The sequence below is a fragment of the Erpetoichthys calabaricus genome, chromosome 17 (genome assembly GCF_900747795.2).
Source record: "Erpetoichthys calabaricus chromosome 17, fErpCal1.3, whole genome shotgun sequence".
Lineage (NCBI taxonomy): Eukaryota > Metazoa > Chordata > Cladistia > Polypteriformes > Polypteridae > Erpetoichthys > Erpetoichthys calabaricus.
In genome coordinates, this window is record NC_041410.2 from 9,525,023 (window position 1) to 9,546,568 (window position 21,546).

The following is a 21,546-nucleotide window of genomic DNA, read 5'->3' on the forward strand; positions in this document are numbered from 1 at the left end:
GATATAAAAGCCTTACATTGCACAGACTAACAAGCCATAAAATTAAATAAGGTCTGAGATTGGCAATGATTGGTTTCTAATTAAGCAATTGGGTTGAATGAAAACCTGTAGCCACTGCGGCTCACCAGGACCGACATTGCCTACCCCTGTTTTACATCTTATTGCTAATAAGGAGCAATTAAAACACTGAATGCGGCAGTTTAAGATTGAAATAAGCAATTAAGGTTGGAGAACCTTAACAAGCGAGACCACTAAAATGAAGCATTAAAATATCACGTAAGCAATATGTGCTTCATCAGCAATAATTGAGTTCTCGTTAAGGAACTGGGTTGGAACAAAAACCTGCACATACTGTGGCACTCCAGGACCGACGTTGCCTACCCCTGCTTTACGAGATAGCCATGATCACAACGTTAAAAATAGAGACTTGATTAAGGTTTAATACTGAAGCCGCACAGTAGTTATGAAGTGTGACTATAACTTTCAGAAGCGCAAGCGTAACTGAGACGTGTGAAATGTAAATTTGACTTAAATTATTACGAGTTATTTTTTGACTGCGATCTTACTCCATAAGTAGTTTTCAGGTAAGCCTGTGTGTGTAAGAAACGCAGCTAAAACTACACTTCCCAAGACACATGCGAGCACCGTGACGCAATTAACACGCGACGATGTTTACGTCATAAGGAAATCATAAACTGGCGGGCAGAGTTTGAAAAACGAATACACAATAGGGCGTGATTATAGCCGTCCTTTGAAAAGAAGAGGAAAGAATAAGAATGGCTGAGGCAACGAGACAGCGGCGAAGAAATGAATCAACACGAACGCCACAAAGCAGTGAACATTCCTGGTGAGAGTGTTTTGAATTAGTTTATTTTAATCGTGAATGTATACGTGTGAACTTGGACCGTGGCGCCCAAAACTCCATTAACGTAACAACTTGCATAAGCGTTGGGGTACCTTAAAGAAACGCAGTTGGAGCCGTAAGCCTCAAAAATATATAAGAAAATGGAACCTATGTTTTTCAAAGCTAGATGAAAAGGCAGGATTACATCTATTGCAGATAGCAAGGCAAGGTGAATATCTATAAAAAGTAAAGAACTGTCAAGGTAATATGGAAACTCGCTGGGTTTGCATTTAAGAGGATTCATAACCTGCAATTGCTTCGTCCTGGGTATGACGTTAATCTGCATACAACCCTGCAAGAAGGCCCTCAATTTACAGAAAAAAATTGGGAGCTGGTGGCAGGGTTGACACTCCAGCCACCGTCAAAAACCGTACACTGTTCCAGTGTGCTGCTGAGGTGTCCCCCGCTGCTCTCGGGTCCCAATCCAGGTGGGTGGTCATGTGGTGGGTGCAGCGACGCGCTTTCAGCGCATGCTCTCAACTAATTGTGCTTTAACATTACAGTATATTTCCTGTGCAGGGGTGGACTGGGTTTGAACCATCCTTCGTGCCCCACCTACCTGTTTTGAGGGAAGCACAGAAAGACAGTTGTGTAATATCAAAGCTGTTGAATAGGTAGGATATTTGAACGGCAAGTAGTGCGAGAGCATGGCTGCAATTTGAATGGATAGCCACAAAAAAACGGAAACCGCATTTGAGATTATGAGCGATTTTCAGTATATAGAGAGTATGCAATGTCCAAGCTTACAGTTACTGTGCCCTGATTGCTAGCCGTTATATTTGCATATCATGTCAAATATTGAAAACTAGTGTCTGATCCTTCAGCTATTTTTAGAAAAGGATTGAAAAATCTTTAAAACAATATTTTGTCAACCAATTATTTTCACAATACGGTTCACGAACGTCTCGGTACACGTACAAATCGGTTTACGACCAAAAAGTTCGCCAAACTTTTGCCTCGGTTCACGAACAAGCCAGGTTCCCTGTCGGTTTGTACATGTTCAGTCTCTCCCTGTGCATTTCCTGTGCAGCAAGCGAGCCGCGTGCACACACACACACAGGCAGCGAGCGAGAGAGCGAGCTCCGCACGCGCGCACACACAGGAGCATGAGAGAGAGGAGCGGAGCGTGCTAGAGGGACGCACACACAGGCGCTCCAGGCTCGGGAGAGAGGCAGGGACGCATAAGGTAGAGAAGGCTTGTTTTTGTTTTCAGTTCTGTTTACAGTGATCGGTTCGTAGCCTGCATTGTTGCAATGTTACTTTTCTTGGTGGTTTATTAAATTACGGATTTTTCAAATGTTCATTTTTTCCCCTGTGCTTAAAACTCATTAAAAAAAAAAAAAGTGTTTTTAGCGAGCGGTTCCTAGCACTATAGCGTGAACTACTGCAGTGTTAGTTTTCTCTGTTCAAGGTTTTTTCAGTGTTATCCAATGTTTTTACATTTAGTTTACTATTACGCTGTGCACTTTATAGTATAATTTATTTGTGCTTAAAAATTTTAAAAAAATATATATTTACATACAGTTTGTACGGTCTGGAACGGATTAATTGTATTTACATATAATCCTATGGGGGAAATTGCTTCGGTTCACGACCAAATCGGTTTACGGAGTTTTGGAACGAATTATGGTCGTGAACCGAGGTTCCACAGTACAATATCAGGTGTTTTAATCAGTTAAGGTACAAGAAAGACAAACTTTTAAAATAATAAATAAAAATCAGTTTGTTGTGCCAGGGCACCTTTTTATATATGGGTAACACTATATTTGTCCCCTGGGTGAAACATGACATTTTACAGAAGATCAATAAATAGTCTTATAATTATGACCAACAACCACCCCTATCTCAAATGAAAGAAAAATTTTGATTTTGCTAAAGATAAGAAGAACAAAGCAGTGAAGAATTTTAAAGGTGCTTTGTCGTTGGTATGGTGGAGCCGCAGCATTTGTTGACACACTTCTGCAGAGTAATTAATTGGCTGAAAGTCCTCCAGGCTGGTGGGTCACAGAGAAAGGATGTGCAGCATTGTTTATACTGGCACTCAGTTTTGTTGTCAAACTACCAGTAAACTTTACCTGTTATCCATTAGAGACACAGTAATTGTACAAGGTTTGTATAACTTCATTTTCAAAACCATAAGTGATTTGTCAACAACAACATTAAGTATGTAGACTTAAGCGTATCTCTCTATTGGTGCCTCAAAAGATGGTTTTACTCTCTAAAAGAATTTCACTACTATCTGTAAATTGTTGGTGGAGTGTAATGCGCAATATAAATTAAAGTTGTTATTCCAATTGAATTGGTTGTAGAAGATGAAAGTAAACTGATGTTGTTGCTGGCACCTTTCAAGATAAAGTACTTTTAAGCCTGTTAAATAAGAATACATTATGGTTAAGTCTGCCAATCCTCTTTCTCTGGAAATGAGGACATTTGGGTCGATAAATGAGAACTTTTGAGGACGCCTTTCCCTCTGATGCTATAATACGCCTTTATACTGTCTTATGGTTGTTTTTAAAATGACATAAACCTTTAGTAGCTGTTTATCACTATAATTATGATTGCCACAATTACAGTCACTGGCAGACTAATAACCCATTAAATATTTTGACTATGTCATGCCTCTTAAATTAACAGACTTCATTCCTTCCATTCTTATTTCAATAGCTTAACTGTCGTAAACCTGTAAAAAATTATACACATGGTAAATTCACTTCTAGTAAAATAAAAATCATTTTACTCATTTCAATTTAGTTTATTTTATATTTTTCCACTGAAGCGATTTTTCTTAATAAATCTGGGTTCTTAGATAAATATGAATAGGAATCTGTACATCACATGCTACTGAAATTGAATCTTGTGAGTGTTAAGCCCCTTAACTGAATGTGTTCTGCCCTTTCGAAAACAAGGATATTTGCTGTTCACGTAGTCTGAACTTGCACTTTATTTTCGGCATAATGGGTATTCCTGAATTTATGTAAATGAAAGAATTATGAAAATATTATTAAATTACTTGAAGTGACTTATTACTTGATCAGCTGATTTAAAAAGATATTGCATTTATATAACAGAATGTTTTGGTTTTTTTTGTTTGTTTGTTTTGTTTTTTGTAATTAACTGAAACTTGAATAGCTGACTCATTCATTTACAATTATAAATCCATTTTGGAACAACGGGAGGTAACAACAATATTTTCCAATAAAATATTACAAAGCAGTACTTACTTGCACTTAAATTTTGACAGACTGTACCTGGGTGTATGATATTTCTGTGTAACCAAGCTGCTGAAAGAAGAATCGAAAATAAGATCTCGCATAGAAAATGTGAAATTGTAATTTCGATTTTGATCAAATTCAGTTATTTACTGTGAATTAGGATTACAAATAATTAAGGAAAGGAACAATATTAATAAAGAATTGTCCTCACAGGTGGCGCAATGGTAGTGCTTCTGCTTTGCAGTAAGGAGACTGTGGAAGATTGTGGGTTCGCTTCCCGGTTCCTCCCTGTGTGGATAGCGCTTTGAGTACTGAGAAAAGCGCTATATAAATGTAATGAATTATTATTATTATTATTTACCCGCCAAGAAGATAAAGCTGAATTCAAAAGATAAAGTGAAAAAGCCAAGTTGGACAGACCTTGACTTTTCTCATCAATATTTACGTTGTTTACTACTGGAATAGGAGTGAAGATTCTGGGGAGAAAGTGTGCACACTACTTACGCAAATGCTGATTGGTGAACAGCTTTCAATGTTTTACCAATGATAAGTAGATGATAAAGAAATTTTCAAATTTTAGCAGCCAAAATTCCGGACATTTTCAAAATTTTATAAATTCCTCCCGTACAGTTCATAGTGCGTTTTAAAAATGAAGACATGTCTGGGGAAAATGAGGACGGTTGGCAGCCCTAATTATGGTTATATTAATTAAGATGTGCAATCAAGACGATGTAAAAGAATCCATTAATTATGTTTTCTCCTCTTCCTTGCAGGAATCAAAGAGTGCAGAGTCCACAAGATGTAAGGACATTTTAATACTCTTGATAAGTGATAATAAATATGTTGACACTGAAGTGTTACACTTGTTAGTATTACATCCATCCGTTTTCTAACACACACATAACCACTCAATAGCCACAAGAAGTCCTTAGTGATCCTAACAACTGGACACTAGTGCATCAAAGGGCACTCCTGCTTGGCCAGTACAGAAGAAAAACCACAGCAGACCCGACGTGCAGACTCAACATAGAGAATCAACATAGAGAATCGTCAGTCTGGGATTTGAACCCAGAGCACTGGAGTTATGAGGCAGTAGCAGTAACCACTGTGCTGGATACTTCTGTTTCTTCTACTTGAAAGCAAAACTTTTTTTTTAATATAGTCTAAGTAATGGTTTTATTATTATGGTTTTATCACCCAATCACATAAGTCTTTTAAAATACACTACATGGTTGTCGTCCACCATTTATTAACACTTCCTCCTAGAAGTTTTGTACATTTTTGTAATATGACACTTTGCAGTATTATAATTGGATAAAACTGATATAGTACATATCATCATTGTCTGCTTTTGTTTTGCCAAATAAAGAAACCGGGCACTTGAATGATTTTCTTGGTACTTTGCTTCTTTTTTCTGTTCAGACTGCTTCTTCACAGCCAGTAGCTTTTGGGACTCGTGGTAAGTGTGAACTATTTCGGAAAGTTTTGCTTTAAACTTTCTTTTGAAAAATACTAATTCTTCTGCATTTTCTTTCATCCCTGTATGTACTCTGTGTTCCTCAACCATCTCCATTCAATATTTACAACCTGTAGCAAGATATACACCAGTGAAGACCGAACTTAATCAGAGCTTAAGGAAAAGACACTTACCTCCCCCAGAATCAAATTTGAAAATGTCTACAAGGAAGCAAACCAAAAGAGCTAACTGCAGCAGAAATGGAGTAGAAATGTTGGAAAGTCCTAACCTGAAACAAGAAAAAGGAAGAAAGTTAGAAATTCCCACCTTAGAACAACATAAGGTGGAGTTTACTAAAGAAAATTGTGGTGAGGGAGAGATTAATGGAGAGCCTGAAAACTGCAATTCTGACTGTAGGGCAGACCATTTAGAAGAGTATCTTGAAGATCGAGAGTTGAAATGCTTCAAGTTGGCACAAAAGACTGAAAGTCAGTCTCTGACTCTCATCTCGGAGAAGCAGAATGATTTGAACAGCATGGTGCAGGAGGCAGAAAGGCAATCTGGCAGCTGCAGATCTCTGCCAGAGGCGAGGATGCAGTGCCAAGGCCACATCTCTGAATTGGAGGCAGGAAAGCAATGTCAAGACTCAATACTAATCGAGGAGTCTTCTGAAAGACAAAAGTCACCAAAAGAAGTGAAGGAACTAAACAAATGTCCTGATCTGGAGGAGCAAGAGGGAGTACATTCAAGTGTGAATAGTACCTTTCAAAATGCACAGTGTTCAAACGCTTCCTCAGAAGGAGAGAGCTCTTCTGGCAAAGTTACAAAGATGGAGTCCATTTTGGCCGCTGCCATGCCTGACCCAGGATCTCATGGAATCACAAGTCCACCTAACAGGAGGAAGTCCTGGAGGAAATCTATCAGCAGGTCTCTGCCAACATTACACAAAGAATCATCTGATCATCAAGGTCTGTTTTTAGATTTCTACTCAAATTTGATTTATTTAGTTGCTAATTGTATTTATGTGTTTACCTACTTGTTTTGTCTTCTATGTCTGATTAGAATAAATTACACTCCTTGCTGCATTTTGATGTCAAAGATAAATTTGAGATTGAATACTAATGCTACATAGTGTTTTAAATAGAGGTGTTTTTATAATGTTTTATGTATGTGGATTAAAACCATACAAGTGGTCTTTTATATCAGAAGTTAGCAGTTTTTATTTTTTTGTAGTAGTATGTTATTAAAGCTACCACAAGGCATTTTAGAAAGTATTTACTGTGGTAAGAAAAAGTATGGGAACTGTTTAGAATGACCTGGTTTTCTGCATTAACTGGTCATACAGCATGATCCAATCTTTAAGTCACAAGTATTGACAAACCCGATACACTTAAGATAGTAATGCACAATGTTTAGTCTTTCTTTCATTAAACAAACCCATCCAACATATACAGTGTGCTGTAGAAAATATATGTGAACCTTTAGATTTAATAACTGTTTGAATCTCAAGCACTTCTGGTAGATGCAGACCAGACCTGAACAAAGTTCAGGTGGAATTTTGGACCTTTCTTCTTTACTGAACTGTTTCAGCTTAGCCATATTTTTAGGATGTGTGTTGTGAATGGCTCCTTTGAGGTCACTGCACAGCATCTCTATTGGAATAAGGTCTAGGCTCTGACCGGGCCACTCCAATAGGTAGGTTTTTTCTTTTCTTTGAAGCTATTCTGTAATATGTTTACTTGGATGATTTTGTCACTGTCCTGCTGTATTACCCAACCTCTACTGAGCTTCAGACAGCAGAACTCGCATTCTGTTGGATATCTTGATAATCTTCAGAATTCACTTGCTACTCCATGATGGTAAAATGTCCTGTCCCAGAGGGAGAAAAACAAACCCAAACAGTGATGCTTCCTCAACTATACTTCATTATTGGGATGATGTTTTCATGTTGGTATGCAGTGCCCATTTTATACCTACTATATTTACCACTATGTGTGCTTCCATTTTGACCACAGTTTCATGTCCACATAGCATTTATCCAATAGCTCTATGCAGTGTCAAGGTGGTCTTTGGCAAATGTCAGGCATGGAGTAATGTTTTTGTTTTGTATTATGTATGGTAGACTCTTGAAAAGAGATGCTCGCCTGTTCCAATTATTCCTTCAAGCCTTTGGCTGTTTAACCAGGGTTCTTTTTTATTTTGTTGAGCTTTCTGAGTTGTACATTTCAAGTTATCTTGGCAGGGCTCCCACTTCTACAGAGTGTAGCCACAATACTAAATACTCTCCATCTATACACAATTTGTCTGTCAGTCATTGTCCAACCTGCTATATCCCAACACAGGGTCACAGGGGTCTGCTGAAGCCAATCCCAGGCAACACAGGGTGCAAGGCAGGAATAAATCCTGGGCAGGGCGCCAGCCCACCGCAGGGCACACACACGCCAAGCACACACTAGGGACATGCAGGGCACCTAACCTGCATGTCTTTGGACTGTGGGAGCACCAGGAGGAAACCCACGCAGACACTGGGAGAACATGCAAACTCCACGCAGGGAGGACAAGGGAAGCGAACCCAGGTCTCCTTACTGCCAGGCAGCAGCGCTGCCACCGTGCCGCCCTTGTCTAACTGTGGACTGACAAATACATAACTAAACTCTTCGAAAATACTTTTTAACACTTTACAGCTTTATGCAATTCAACAATTCAGTACTGTAAGTCTTCTGAGGTCAATTTTTAGCAATGCATGCTTCACATCAGCAGACACCTATGAATAATTACAATATATACAAGGACAATACAATAAATTATACACTACAAGTTAAACCAAATTGTGTTTGTTCATGGTTGTAACTTAGATGAAGAACAGACCATATTGTAAGATAACCGTATACAGAAATGCAGTTATTTCCAGAGTGTCCACTTACTACTACTTGCCACGGTATATGAATAGATTCAATACAGTGATTGCTCTTTATTAATAAGGCAGGGTAGAAAATAATGGCAGTACATTTGCTTAGTTCGGCCTTGGAGAATGATTACTTTAATACCTTCTAATTAATAAATCAATACTGCTACACAGTGAAATTGTTGACTGCTTTATAATCCACAGAAGTCGGTAATGATACTGGTCAGGAGCTGCCAGAGGACCAGAAGTTCGCCAGACTTCTGCAGGCCTCTTTTGAGGTATAGTGCTGTTACAATTTGTCATATCTGTGTCCTCTTACCTTTTACAAAGATTTCCACAATTAATCTGAAATATATTTTCCCTTCACAGTTTGCATGATTAGACTTAATTCTTTGCTGTATGTATTATTTAAAACAAAATATTATCTGGGAGTGTGTCATTTTGTGGATTCTTAGTATTTGCTAATTTAATAGTGCTTTACGTAGCTGGCTGATTTGTACTGTGATGTTACATTAATAATTGTTTCCAATATCCTGCATTTATGTTCTTGCATTGTTTTCCTTTTTTTCTTCTTTTCCCTCTCTCCATCTCTCCATTGTCTAGTATGCACTGGAGAAGCTAAAGAATTCTCTGATGTCAGAGCCAGAAATTGACCTGCAGGTTCTTAATTCAAACGGTATGTTTTAAGTAGTTTCTTATTCTCTTTTTAGAATTCACTCTTTTCTCATTATGCTTACTCTAAGTAAACTAGATTTCTGTAATCCACTGTTGGGATTGAGCATCTTAGAAAAGGTACAGCTCCTTTAAGTTGTGTCAGATGGCTTTAACGTAAACAATTAATCTAACATCATGGCAGTCCTTACTAATTCACTACTTGGCGACGTTTTGTATTCAAATTAAAATAATTTCCTATACACTCGGTGGCCTCTTTATTTTTTGCGCCTATGCAGTCCTGGCTAGGTCCATCCAGCTTCCTTATGAACAGACATAATTCTTTGGTGCTATATTCCTTTTGCAATTATGGTCTGTACTATTTTAATCATATAGTTCCTCCGGACTTTTTTTTTTTTTTTTTACATACATTCATGCTGAAAACCTCTGCACTGTGAATAGTGCAAAACCATAAGAGTAGCCTGAAGTTAGTCACGTTTGCGCATTTCATGCTCTTTCCAAAAAAGGTCATTATCCTGCTAGAAGTATTAATTTGAAAAAGGGCAGACTGTAGTTATGGTTCACAGTATTGTTTAAGTATGCTGCATTATTTAAATGATGCTCAGTTGGTATTAAGGTTGCTAATGTTTGTCATAAAGATATTCAATACAACTTTATACCACCACTGCCAGTCTGTACAGTTGACACAAGGCCGAAAGGATTGATGGATTTATGTATTTACATCAAGCTCTGGCCTTGTCATCTGCAGTATAACAACATAAATTGAGATACATCAGACCAGGTAACATTTTTCTAAGTTTCAATTGTCTTGTTTTAGTGACCTTGTGCCCACTATAGCCTCCTCTTCCTGTTCTTGCAGTAGCCTGTCAGCCTCAAGGTCTCGTTGCATATTTAGAGATGCCCATCTTCAATTTAATATTATGGAAATATTTTGTTAAGGTGTTTGTGGCCTTTTTGTTGGTTTCAAAGAGTCTGACTGAACTCTTTTATTAATAAGGTGTTTAGGCCTTTACAGCAGAACTGCAGCTTACCAGATATTTTTTTGTTATTTGCACAATTCTTTGTAAGCTTTTAGGAAGTGTAGAGAGTAAAAGAACTGAAAAGGGCAGTCATTTCTGAAATGATGGAACCAGCAAACCTGGTAACAATAAACATACCAAAGCAATGTCACTTGGATAACGTCTTCTTCCATTGTTAAGTTTGGTCTATCAACAAGTAAACCTCTTGACCTTGTGCATATGGTATTTACATGTTGTGCAGATTAAAGTATTTTCACTTCACAAAGAAATATTACAATTGCAAGGATTGTGTTGGTGCTTGCAGGAGAAGGAGGGTGTCTCATTCCACAGAGATGCATGTATTCGGCTTGATTTGGGTTTTTGCTAATTGTACTTTATTAATCTATCTTCAACAGTTTCTTCTATAAATAAAGATGTCAAGTGGTTGCTGGACAAAATGGAAAAAGCAGGAAAGTTTGAGAAGGTGACACAGAAGCCACCAGAAGAATCGTAATTAATATTATCACCTTTTTTATGTTTAGTCTCACTTTCTTATTTTGAGGATAAATGAAGATGAAACAAGAGTAGACACATTCTCTCTCTGTCTCTGTCTCTGTCTGTGTGTGATAGAGATATATATATATACACACAGAGGTAGTCCCCAGGTTACGGACATCTGACTTACGAATGAGGACGCAGCTGCGACACATGCGCCTCAGTAACTGCTGCTCTGTCATCTTCAGCCTGGGGATACTGTAAGTGGTGGCTGAAGGAGGGTGATTTCACTGCTCGCACAGTGTAGTGTCCCTCGGGTGGCTCCCGGCGGCAAGTGGTGACCCGTGGTCCGTAGTCACAGGGGCCACAGCTATCACTCGTGTGCAGGACGCCGCCACAGCTACTGCTCCTGACTTGACGCAGGCTGGATGGAGCGGAGGGGGGCATTTCACTGCCTGCCCAGCACACATGGCTGGTAATGCTGCAAGCGGTGACCTGGTTGTGGCTGAATGGGGCAGCGGGGGTCGCATTGTAGTTTGCCTTGGATGGCTGCCTGTTGAATTGGGGTTGGGTGATTCACTACTTGCCTTTGGCCGCACCGTGTTCGTTCTACAGCATACTGTAGTGGAGGTGACTGTGAGGTGGGCTGATGATGAACCGCCCCTCGCCGCCCCCATTCATTCTCAATAGCAAGCCTGCTTGTACTGTTACGCACATAGCAGGAAGTTGTCTCTTGTCAGTACATGTTGATGACTGGTGCCTAATCTGCTGTGATAGCGTGTACAGTGCTGTGCAGAAGAGCTCATATTAACCTTTTGTCTTCACCCTTCAAGAATGTCTCTGAAACACAAATCTGATGCAAGTGCTGGTGATACAGTAATGAAGAGAAAAACCATCACCATTGAAAATAAAGTAGAAATAATAAAAAGGTCAGAGAGAGGTGAAACTCCATCATTCATTGGCAGAGCACTTGGTTACAGTCAGTTAAAAATTTATTAAAATAATGTACCTGTTCCGACTTACATACAAATTCAACTTAAGTACAAACCTACAGTCCCTATCTCGTACGTAACCCGGGGACACTGTATGTGTGTGTGTGTATATATATATATATATATATAATATATAATATAATCCAACGTCTGTCTGTCTGTCCGCTTTTCATGAGAGAACTACTTAACGGATTTAGATGGGGGTTTTTTTTCTATAACTTGCCTGAACATTCCGGTTGATTTTGCGACCTCTCTCATCGCACCAAGTATCATAGTTTGCTTGCAGTGCCAATTTATTTACACAAATCCGAGAGACACACAGCAGGCCGAGGGGGGGGTTGGGCAGGCCAGGCCCTCCTCACTCACGTGCCAGCCCTTGGGACATTACTTACCTCCGTCCGCTTAGCTAGCGAACGAGAGGACTACTTAACCAATTTAGATTGTTTTTTTTTTTTTTTGTTCCGATTTTTCGACTTATCTCATTGCGCTAAGAATCATAGTTCGCTTGTAGGAGCGATATATTCATGCTAATCCAAAAAAGGTTGCCGGGCAAGGGGAGTTGGGGGGGAAAGTGTAACGTCAGGAGTGGTGAGCCGGGAGGGGCCCTCCTCACTCTCCTGTTTCACTACTACATGGGCAGAGCCGCGGGGGACGGCAAGAGTGATAATAAAAGAAAAACACTTGACCAGATCTTCTCACATAAGGTTCATCATACGTTTTCATTTTTGCCCTATACTACAGATATGTTGGATTTATTGATTGATATAAATTAATTAGACATAATTAGAGTTCATTAAGATGTATGTGCAGCTGTACCCAATGGTAGTTTTAAAACTTTGTTGTCAAATTAGGCCTGATGTGAGCCTTTACTGAAAATACAGGTCCAAAAAATAAATGTGTAGTTTAAATAAAATCTGAGCAAGTTAATTTACAATGTAAGGACTGATGCTGAAGAAACATGGATCTTAACGTTTTCCCAAAGAAGCAAAAATATTGCCTTAAATCCAGTTTTTCCAAAGTGAAAGTGAACACTTTTTAACCATACTCAATCCATCTTGCATTGTGTTAAGTTCTATAGCAGCCAGTCAATCCATTTTTTAGCCATTTTTTGCAGTGATGGCTGTCAAAAATTGATAGCCAAAACACATAGGAATCTAGTACAAGTTAGTAGTGTTAAATATCCAGCCCTCATGACTTGTAATGGAATGGTTTGGGAAGCAGGCTAAGCTTAATCTGTTATTTTGCCTGACATATTATGGCAATACATGGTAATACATAGCCTTTGGAATAAATGGCCAAATTGTAATTAACACCTACATATTTTGTCCTCCTTATAAAACATATACTTTTTCAAGAAGCAAAAAAGGTAAATTTATTGTTCTTATGCTTTTTTCATACACTAGGTGTTCTGATCCAGAGATGAGAGAAACCATGGAGAATTTAAGCATAGCTGTCAAGAGGTACTGGATGCTTCCGTTTCTAACTGCTTTTTCAATTTCTTCCACCAGATCTTAATTCTTTTTTTTTTTTCTTCACCAAACTCTGAAATCCTAACTTATTCAAGCCAGTATGATGTGTGTTTGTATTTGACAGTTTAAAATTGGAGTGTGTAGCCTGGGATAAACTTCTGAAAAGACACAAGGAATTATCTGAAGAGAAAAACCGGTGAGACTTTGAATAGTTACGACTTTCCACCAACTAAGGTTTAAGTAGATAAGGAGGACTTAGTCATTCTGGTGTGTATTTGAGAGAATGGTGGTTGTTGTTTATAATGGTTGTTGTTTGTTATAATATTTGAGTGATTGATAAGCCAAATAAAATACTATCTGTCCATCCACCCATTAGAGGTTGTGAGACATCTTTCTATATTTTAACTGGATGCATTAGCAGGGAAGAAGCTAATCTGAAATGTGGACAGATGCTTCTCATCCTTAAAAGATCAACAGCTTTGTGAAAGAAAACTGCATGAAATGGTATATTCAGAAGTCTTGCTTAACACCAGTCTGCATGATTCTATTTTATATAGTTTGCCATATACACATACTTTCTTTAAATGAGCTATGAAATGTGTATTATGCAAAAATAACCAGCGGTTAAGAACTTCTTTTCTGTCATTAACTTAGGGAGTTGGAGCAAGCAAAGATCTCTGGTGTTACATGTGTGCTGCCACCTGGAGTGGAGTCTTCCCAGAGTCGAGTATTAAACAGCAAACCAGATTATCAGAAATTGCTGGATAGTCAACAATTTATGATACAAAGCGCAGAGACTCTGGTGAGCATCTGATAAAAATCCATCCTAAAATTTCTTATGTGCAAATGTGTTGCTCCATTAATTTATTTAGACCATTTTAAAATATTTTCAGTAGCCAGTGATTTGTTGCCATTTTGATTGGAATATGTTTAAAAAGTGAAACTATCCAGGGTGTTTTTTTTTAAACCCGCTCATCTCTTCCAACTGCACAAGCAAACAAGTTGCTTTTAAATTAGTACTCTCAAAAGATTTGACTTACTCCATGTAGTTTGTAGTGATGGCCATGAAAAAAATTTTTGCAGAACAGAAAGAAAAAAAGTTCATGACAATAGTGGTCTGTGCTATACAAAGGCTAATGATGTGAAACACAACTATGTTAAAAAGAGAAAAAAGAATAATCTCACTCATGTTTTATAATCCGCTTATAATGCTCAAATTGTGTAAAACACACGCTTTTTTTTTTTTGCTGAAATATTGTTAAACCCATACTTCAGAAAAGTCAGCTGACATTATAAACTTGAAGCAAGTTCCCATAATATTGCACTTTTAAATTAAAGATCCACCTCTCGCCCTTATTCATTGGTCAAGAGTTGTGACTTCAATTCCGAAGGTCATTATGGGAATGAATTTCCTGTTTATGCTTTGACATGAACAGAACAAAAATAAACTCGTACATGGAATGTTTTTGTCTTGAGTGAGTACCAGGTAGAAACAGGCACAAGTCAGAAAAGAATGATTGACATTCTTTACTGTTGTACACTGACAAAACAATGTTCTGTTTAAATTTTAAAAACAAAATGTTGTTGTTATGCCTTAGTAAATGGTCCTCAATTTTAGTGAGCAGATACACAGTTATGTCTGTGGACAGTGGTGTGGTGTTGCTGTACCTTAACAGAAAGAAAGGACTTATGGGATTGTTGAAGTCTCCCTTTGAAGAGCAGCTGTTATGAGTAAAGATTTGTGTTTTTTGTTTTTTTCCTCTCTAGATGGATCAACATAGGATTACATTAAGAGGTCTAATTGCATTTCAAAATCATGTGGAAACAGAACTGAAGAAGGTTTCTGCTCAACTCAGTAAGGACATCTTTTTATTTGGCAAATAACATTGTTATGGAATTTCTTGCAAAAAGTTTTATAGATTGCAGCCATGTTAACACATCCATTATTACTAAATTTGCTGTAAATTACGTCATCAAATCTAATCTGGGGACAAATATCTGTCTGTTATATAGGTGCCTTTCACATGTCTGCCTGTCTTATCCTGCTGACTATACTAAAATTAAAATATCTATCTGAGTTAAGTTAAAAACAAGAATTGCGTCCCTTCTCTTTAATAAGCAAGCATGGTTATGTTTTGTCATATAATATAACATGCAGACTGATTATGTTCTTTGTTAACCTAAAACCCATTAAGGGTTGGATTCAGCATCACAACAAAAATCAGTCAAAAATTGAAATCCCAGCCTGATTCAACTTGCGTGAATTACATAATGTCAAGGCAGATGTCCTGGGGGATGTCATCCCTGACCTAGATCAGGGCATCAATGAGCTCTTGGACAGTCTGTGGGGCTACTTGGTGGTGAACATAACTTCCCAAAGGTTCTCAGTTGGATTTGGGTCAGGGGAACGTGTGGGCCAGTCAATGGCATCAATGCCTTTGTCATCCAGCAACTGCCTACACACTCTGGCCGGATGATGCCAGGCACTGTCATGCAGCAGAAGGAAACCAAGGCCCACTGCAACAGCATACGGTCTGACAATGGGCTCTGAGGATTTCATCCTGGTACCTAACTGGTATCCGGGGTGAACTTCTCCAGGCTGGTGATAAGGCTGTCCTCCTGGCATTGCAAGCAATCTTTGCTTCCATTTGTGAGACTGGCATCATCCCAACTGACTGGAAAATGGGACTTATCGTCCCTAACTGGAAAAGGAAGGGTGATTGCCTGGATTGCGGCAACTACAGGGGGATAACACTGCTCTCAGTGCCGGGTAAGGTCCTTGCTAGGTGTCGTCGTCAATAGGATCCATGATCACTTGCTCACCTACCAGCGACCGGAACAGTCTGGTTTTACGCCTAAGAAGTCTACCATCAACCGCATCATGGCACTGAGGGTTCTTGGAGAGTGCAAACACGAATATCGGCAGAGTTTCTTTGCAGCCTTTGGCGATTTTTGCAAACTGTTCGACTCAGTTGATCGAGCTGCCCAGTGGGACATCCTGAGGGTTCGCGGGATCCTTTCGAGGTTGCTGGATATCATGGCTGGCCTGTACACTGGTACTGTGAGTGCCGTGCAGAGTGGAGGCAGGACTTCTGTGTTTTTCCCAGTTGATCCTGGGGCTCATCAGGGGTGTGTTCTTGCTCCTACTCTGTTCAATGCTTGTATGGACTGTGTGTTGGGCAAGGTCGTGGGATCTAGCAGCTGTGGGGCATCTGTTGGTGAAGAAAGATTCACGGATCTTGACTTTGCTGACGATGCTGTGATCCCTATCTGTTTCGACATGTAATGGGTGCGGCAACGCACTGTACCAGTGCATGCTCGCCGACTTGACTTGACCTAACTGCAGTCAGGCTACTGTTGCCTAGCACGTAGTGGTCTGTGCGACTCCAAGTATATACCGCCCCAGACCATCACTGACACACCGCCAAACCGGTCATGCTGGATGATGTTGTAGGCTGCATAATGTTCAGCACGGCATTTACAGGCTCTTTCACGTCTGTCATATGTGCTCAGTGTGAACCTGCTCTCCTCTGTGAAGAGAGCTGACAATTGCCATTCAAGCTGCATGGTGATGCACTGTGAGTATAGGTCCCACTAAAGGGTATCTGGCCCTCATGGACAGAAGCACAAAGGAGCAGTTCCTGTTGCTTAATTGATGTCCTTTTACGGCTCTGTCCAGCTCTTCTCATGTAATAGCCCGTCTCCTTGTTTATACTTCTTGCTGTTGAGACTGTGAGACTGGAAGACCTAGCAAACCTTCTTATGACAGCACTTTTGGATGTGCCACATGAAGAAACCTCTGAAAACAATTTAGTGATGTATAGCATTTTCACTGACTAAACAATACACAGGAGCAATTATAAAGGCAAATAAAATGGTGGGTTATATCATAAAAACTGTTGAATTTAAGTCAAGGGATGTTATAATCAAGCTATATAATGTACTCATGAGACTGCATCTGGAGTACTGTGTGCAGTTCTGGTCACCACTGCACAAGAAAGACATAGCAGCACTTGAAGGTGTACAAAGGAGAGCAACCAAGTGCATCATGAGACTGAAGGACATGACCTATAGTGACAGACTCGGTGAATGAAACCTGTTTAGTGTCAAGCAGAGGAGACTGCATGGGGACCAATCCAGGTATTTAAAATCCTCGGAGACATTAATAAAGTAGATCCAGCAATATTCTTTCAGCTTAAGGGTGAATCCTATACTCAAGGACATCATTGGACATTAAGGGGAAAGACATTTAAAACTGAAGCCAAGAAACACATGCTTGACGCAGAGTTGTGGGACTCTGGAACAAAGTACCAAGACATGAAGTTGAAGCAGAAACCTTGACAACCTTTAAGAAAAATCTGGATGACTTATTGGGACATCTTTTCTATTGGCTAAACAAACTGGCTGGATGGACTGAATGGTCTCCCCTCGTCTGTCAAGTTTCTTATATTCTGCATCTTGGAGTAGCTGGGACTACCTGTGTAACCTGAATTGGCTGCAGGTGCCAATGCCTTATGCTACCACTAGTGACAAGGACACTAGCAAAACTAGACTAGAATAAGTTAGGAAGGATAAGGAGAAGGCAACGCTCTGTGGCCAACCACTTCCAAAACCCTTTTTGGGGGTTGTCCTGCTGTGTCCTCTCCAGTGCACCTGTTGTCCCTTTCATTTGCACCAAAGCAGGTGAAGTTGATTCACAATCACTTATGCTTCCTAACTGGACAGATTGATATCCCTGAAGCTTAATTGCCTTGGTGTTAGACACTGATTAAGAGTTCCCTTAATTTGGCTGGTGCCATTGAAAACATCAATGTTTTTAAACTGTCATTTTTATATATGAAAAATTTTACTGATGATACGTTTTATGCTAATTAAATTTAATGCATGCGACAAGTCTTTTATATAGAATTTATACAGAACAGTACTTTTTCTTCTTCATGCTGACCTTTTAGACTTCTTACTGGTTCTACATATCGCTAAGGGTGCATCAATTTGTTGATCCATCATAAGAACATCCGAGTGTGGGTCATTAACTTATTCTCCGTTCAATATGATGCCAGGTGGATTCTGTGACATAAAATGGCTATGTTGGCTGTACAGATATGGTTCAGTCCTAGAGGCAAAGTCTGTTGGGAATCTATTGCACTTGAGGAAATAATCTAGGAGGTCAAAGGGAATGCTACCATCAGAACCCTAGAAAATTGTGACACTCTCACTCTTGGCTCCTGTGTCTGTGCTTTCTAATTTTCATATGTATGTGATGCCCTCTATGGTCATGGGTACACAAGTCCTGGAAATGTGTTCAAAAATGCTGGCTACTTACCATGGCTAAGTTAAGCTACACTGAAATCATTTACCTATGCAAGGAGAGAATATTTGTTAATTAGGCTTTAGTTTTTTGTTTTTTTGGAATTTCTTTTAAATATTTTGATATGACACAAAGCTTTATCAATCAGAGGAAAGAAACTTAACAAATACAAAGCTGCTTCATCCAAGTTATGGTTTAGGAGGCCAGAGCCTTTCAACAGCACTGGGAGCAAGACGCTAGTCCCTCACATAGTCCACTCTCAAGCGGCCACTCACACCCACCCACACTTGCACAGGGCCAGTTTGGAGCTGCCAGTTCACCTATCCTCTACATCAGGGGTCTCCAACCACTGGTCCGCGACCCACTACCGGGCCGCAGCCGTCTGAGAGCCGGGCCGCGAGAGAACTGCCGGCAACAGAGACTCACTCAGACTTTTCAGAACGCTTGGCGGGCGGGGCTTTGCAGCGGCGCAGAGAGAGGAGAGACACCGAGGTGAGAGAGTATTACAACAAAGTATTGTTACGGTCCCGACAGTTTCCCCATATGACACGAGACTATAGAAATCGCGTTACTACGAAGTACATTCAGCAGATGCTTTCATTACAACGAGGTGACCTTGAAATGCTTGAATGAATCATCCACAGAGCAGTTAGATCTGTGGCCGCAGCTCGGTTGTACACATTTAGGCTACACAACGATCCCCAAACAGAAACATTGTAAAAAAAAAAAAAAAATTCTTTCTTTGAACTTTCCTCGTACTGTGTTTTTTTTTTTTTTTTTTTTTTTGCTGTTTTTGTTTTCTGTGGTTTTCAGTGATACCTTTTGCTTATTGCTTGTCAACATTTGAAAATCATCCATTGGAATTTAACTCATTGCCACCCTCCTATAGAAACGGCAGACACGAAAAAAACGATAACAGTGTTAATGTGTGTGATGTGCAGTCTGTTGGAATGGCAAATGCAAAGCATATGTCTTTGTTATATGCAAAAAAAGAAGAAAAATCTCAGGTTGCAAACGTATGCGAACTGCTTAATAATAATAGAAATGTTATGTAAATTGTGTATAAAACTGCCCCCCCCCCACACACACACACACACACACACCGACCGGTCAGTGGAAAAATTTGCATCTAATAAAGTGGTCCTTGCTGTCAAAAAGTTTGGGGACCACTGCTCTACATCTTTGGGGAGAAAGCCCTTGTAGAAACAGGAAGAAGATCCTGACTCTGCATGGATCAGGCTTGAGATTCAAATGCAGAATGCTGGAGCTATGAAGTGGAAGTTCTACTAACTCTGCCATAGAAAGGAATACTGTTTTAATTGAACATTGAAAATCTCAGACTAAAGAATGCGAAACATTGTTGTTGGCTAAATATGTTTTCAAGGCACTGTATGTTAGGTGTGTAATATAATCAGCCAAAAACATTCAATAAGATATTTTTCTGTTTTTTTTAGGTAAACAAGCTTTCCCAGAGCAGGGGTGGTCTCAACTAAAAAATCTGGCCAGGTTGCCTAAAGGTATTTGAACTCTACAGAAGACAGTTTGCGAGCAACATTTTATGAAGCTTGGATCTAAGTTGACATCGCTATCTGTCAATAAACACCTGCTATACAGAGGAGTGGTATATAAAAAGCTGGGACTTTTCCTGGGAGACAAGTGTACATTTGTTACATTTTTTTTTTTTTTTTTGATAAAATTGACATCGTATAATTGAGCTGTTTTAAACAATAAATTTGATTGTCCACAGCAGTATCTACTTATTACATAATGTTGATTATTGCTGCATAGTGGGCTTCACTGACACCAGCAGATTCAGTATACTGGGTTCAAATGGTCATACCTGGTAGTGGACTGCTTTGGGATTGCACTCTCCACATGTTAACATGTTTTGTTGTTTTTTTTTCCCCCCCATGTACTCCACGTCTCCCACATCCCCAAAGCTGTTTAGGTTATATTGATTGGTCACTCTAATTTGGTCCTCTGTGAATATGGTTGTATACATGAGTGGGCCTTGCAATAAGCTGGCTCCTTGTCAATGGCTGCCAGACTTGGCTGTGGGCCCCCTGTGACTGTTAATTGCACCAAGTGGGTTTAAGGATGTGAATCTCTGTAAGTAGTAGTTAGTATGTTGTGCGTGTGCAATATGTACCTTTTATTGGATTTTAGTTAGAATCTCATTTTATTATTTCATGGGTTTTTTTTTCTACATTTAATTATCCCTGAGCAGAATCATTCTTGCATGTCTTTCTTGTGACGGTTACTTTTCATCTTTTGATGCCAATTTACTTTGGATACTGCCGTGGCCTTTTTACTCCAAGGTTTATAGTGAAATTGAGTGGACATCATGGAGCATCTGGTAGCTTATAGCAGCATAGAATGTTCTCTTAAACCAGAAGTACAGAAAATATGCTATAATTACAATTACTTTTCTGTCTTATTACATAATTTGGTCGGGGTGGGGGGGGTGCTCTTTTGTGTATGTCTTTGTAGGGTGTCTTTTGACCTGTTTTAAGTGTTTTCTAATATGTTGAAAGCTATGTTAATATAGTACAGCATAGCTTGTTAACATAACATGTTAATATACAGTGAAATACGTCTAACGCGAAAACGCTTAAGATGAAATATCGGTTAACACGAAATAATACAACGGTCCCGACAAACTACTATGTATTTTCATGCATTTTTTTCTCAACACGAAACGAAAATTGCTTAACACGAAAAGATTTCCCTTCTGGGAAAGAACAAAATACGGAAAACACCAGCCGCGCAGGCAAGATTTAAGAGGGGTGTGAAATGAAAGAGAGATGGTTTCACATGTTTCGTAGAAAGGAGGCAAACTTGGCTTTGAAATACCCTCGGAATAGCCTGTGACACGAGCCAATTTTGTTTATCTAAGCTACTTTCACCCTCCACCCCTACAAACGCCACACAAAAACATCTCATCTCTCATCAGTTAGCTTTGGAATTCGGTGACGAGTACATCGCAGTGTGAGTAAACGGTGAGTTTGGTTCGCGTTTTTTTTTTCTATTTTAGAAGAATTTTTTTTACGAGCACAATGGCAAAGAGCTCAGGGGAAAAGCAAACTGCTATTTCAATTAAAATGAAGATGGAGCTTCTTAATGCTGTTGATCAAA

General features: G+C 39.3%; 1 protein-coding gene across 1 annotated transcript; it reads left to right on the forward strand.

Annotated features, from left to right (window-relative positions):
- The first annotated feature begins 391 nt into the window (after nt 1–391).
- On the forward strand, nt 392–20,317 carry LOC114667551 (kinetochore-associated protein DSN1 homolog). The gene is made up of 12 exons (XM_028822888.2): nt 392–847; nt 4,890–4,917; nt 5,539–5,575; nt 5,710–6,540; nt 8,682–8,755; nt 9,081–9,153; nt 10,564–10,657; nt 13,038–13,094; nt 13,228–13,299; nt 13,758–13,905; nt 14,871–14,958; nt 19,866–20,317. The coding sequence occupies exons 1-12, from the start codon at nt 777–779 to the stop codon at nt 19,934–19,936; spliced, it is 1,644 nt and encodes a 547-aa protein (XP_028678721.1). The 5' UTR covers nt 392–776; the 3' UTR covers nt 19,937–20,317.
- Nucleotides 20,318–21,546: the final 1,229 nt, after the last annotated feature.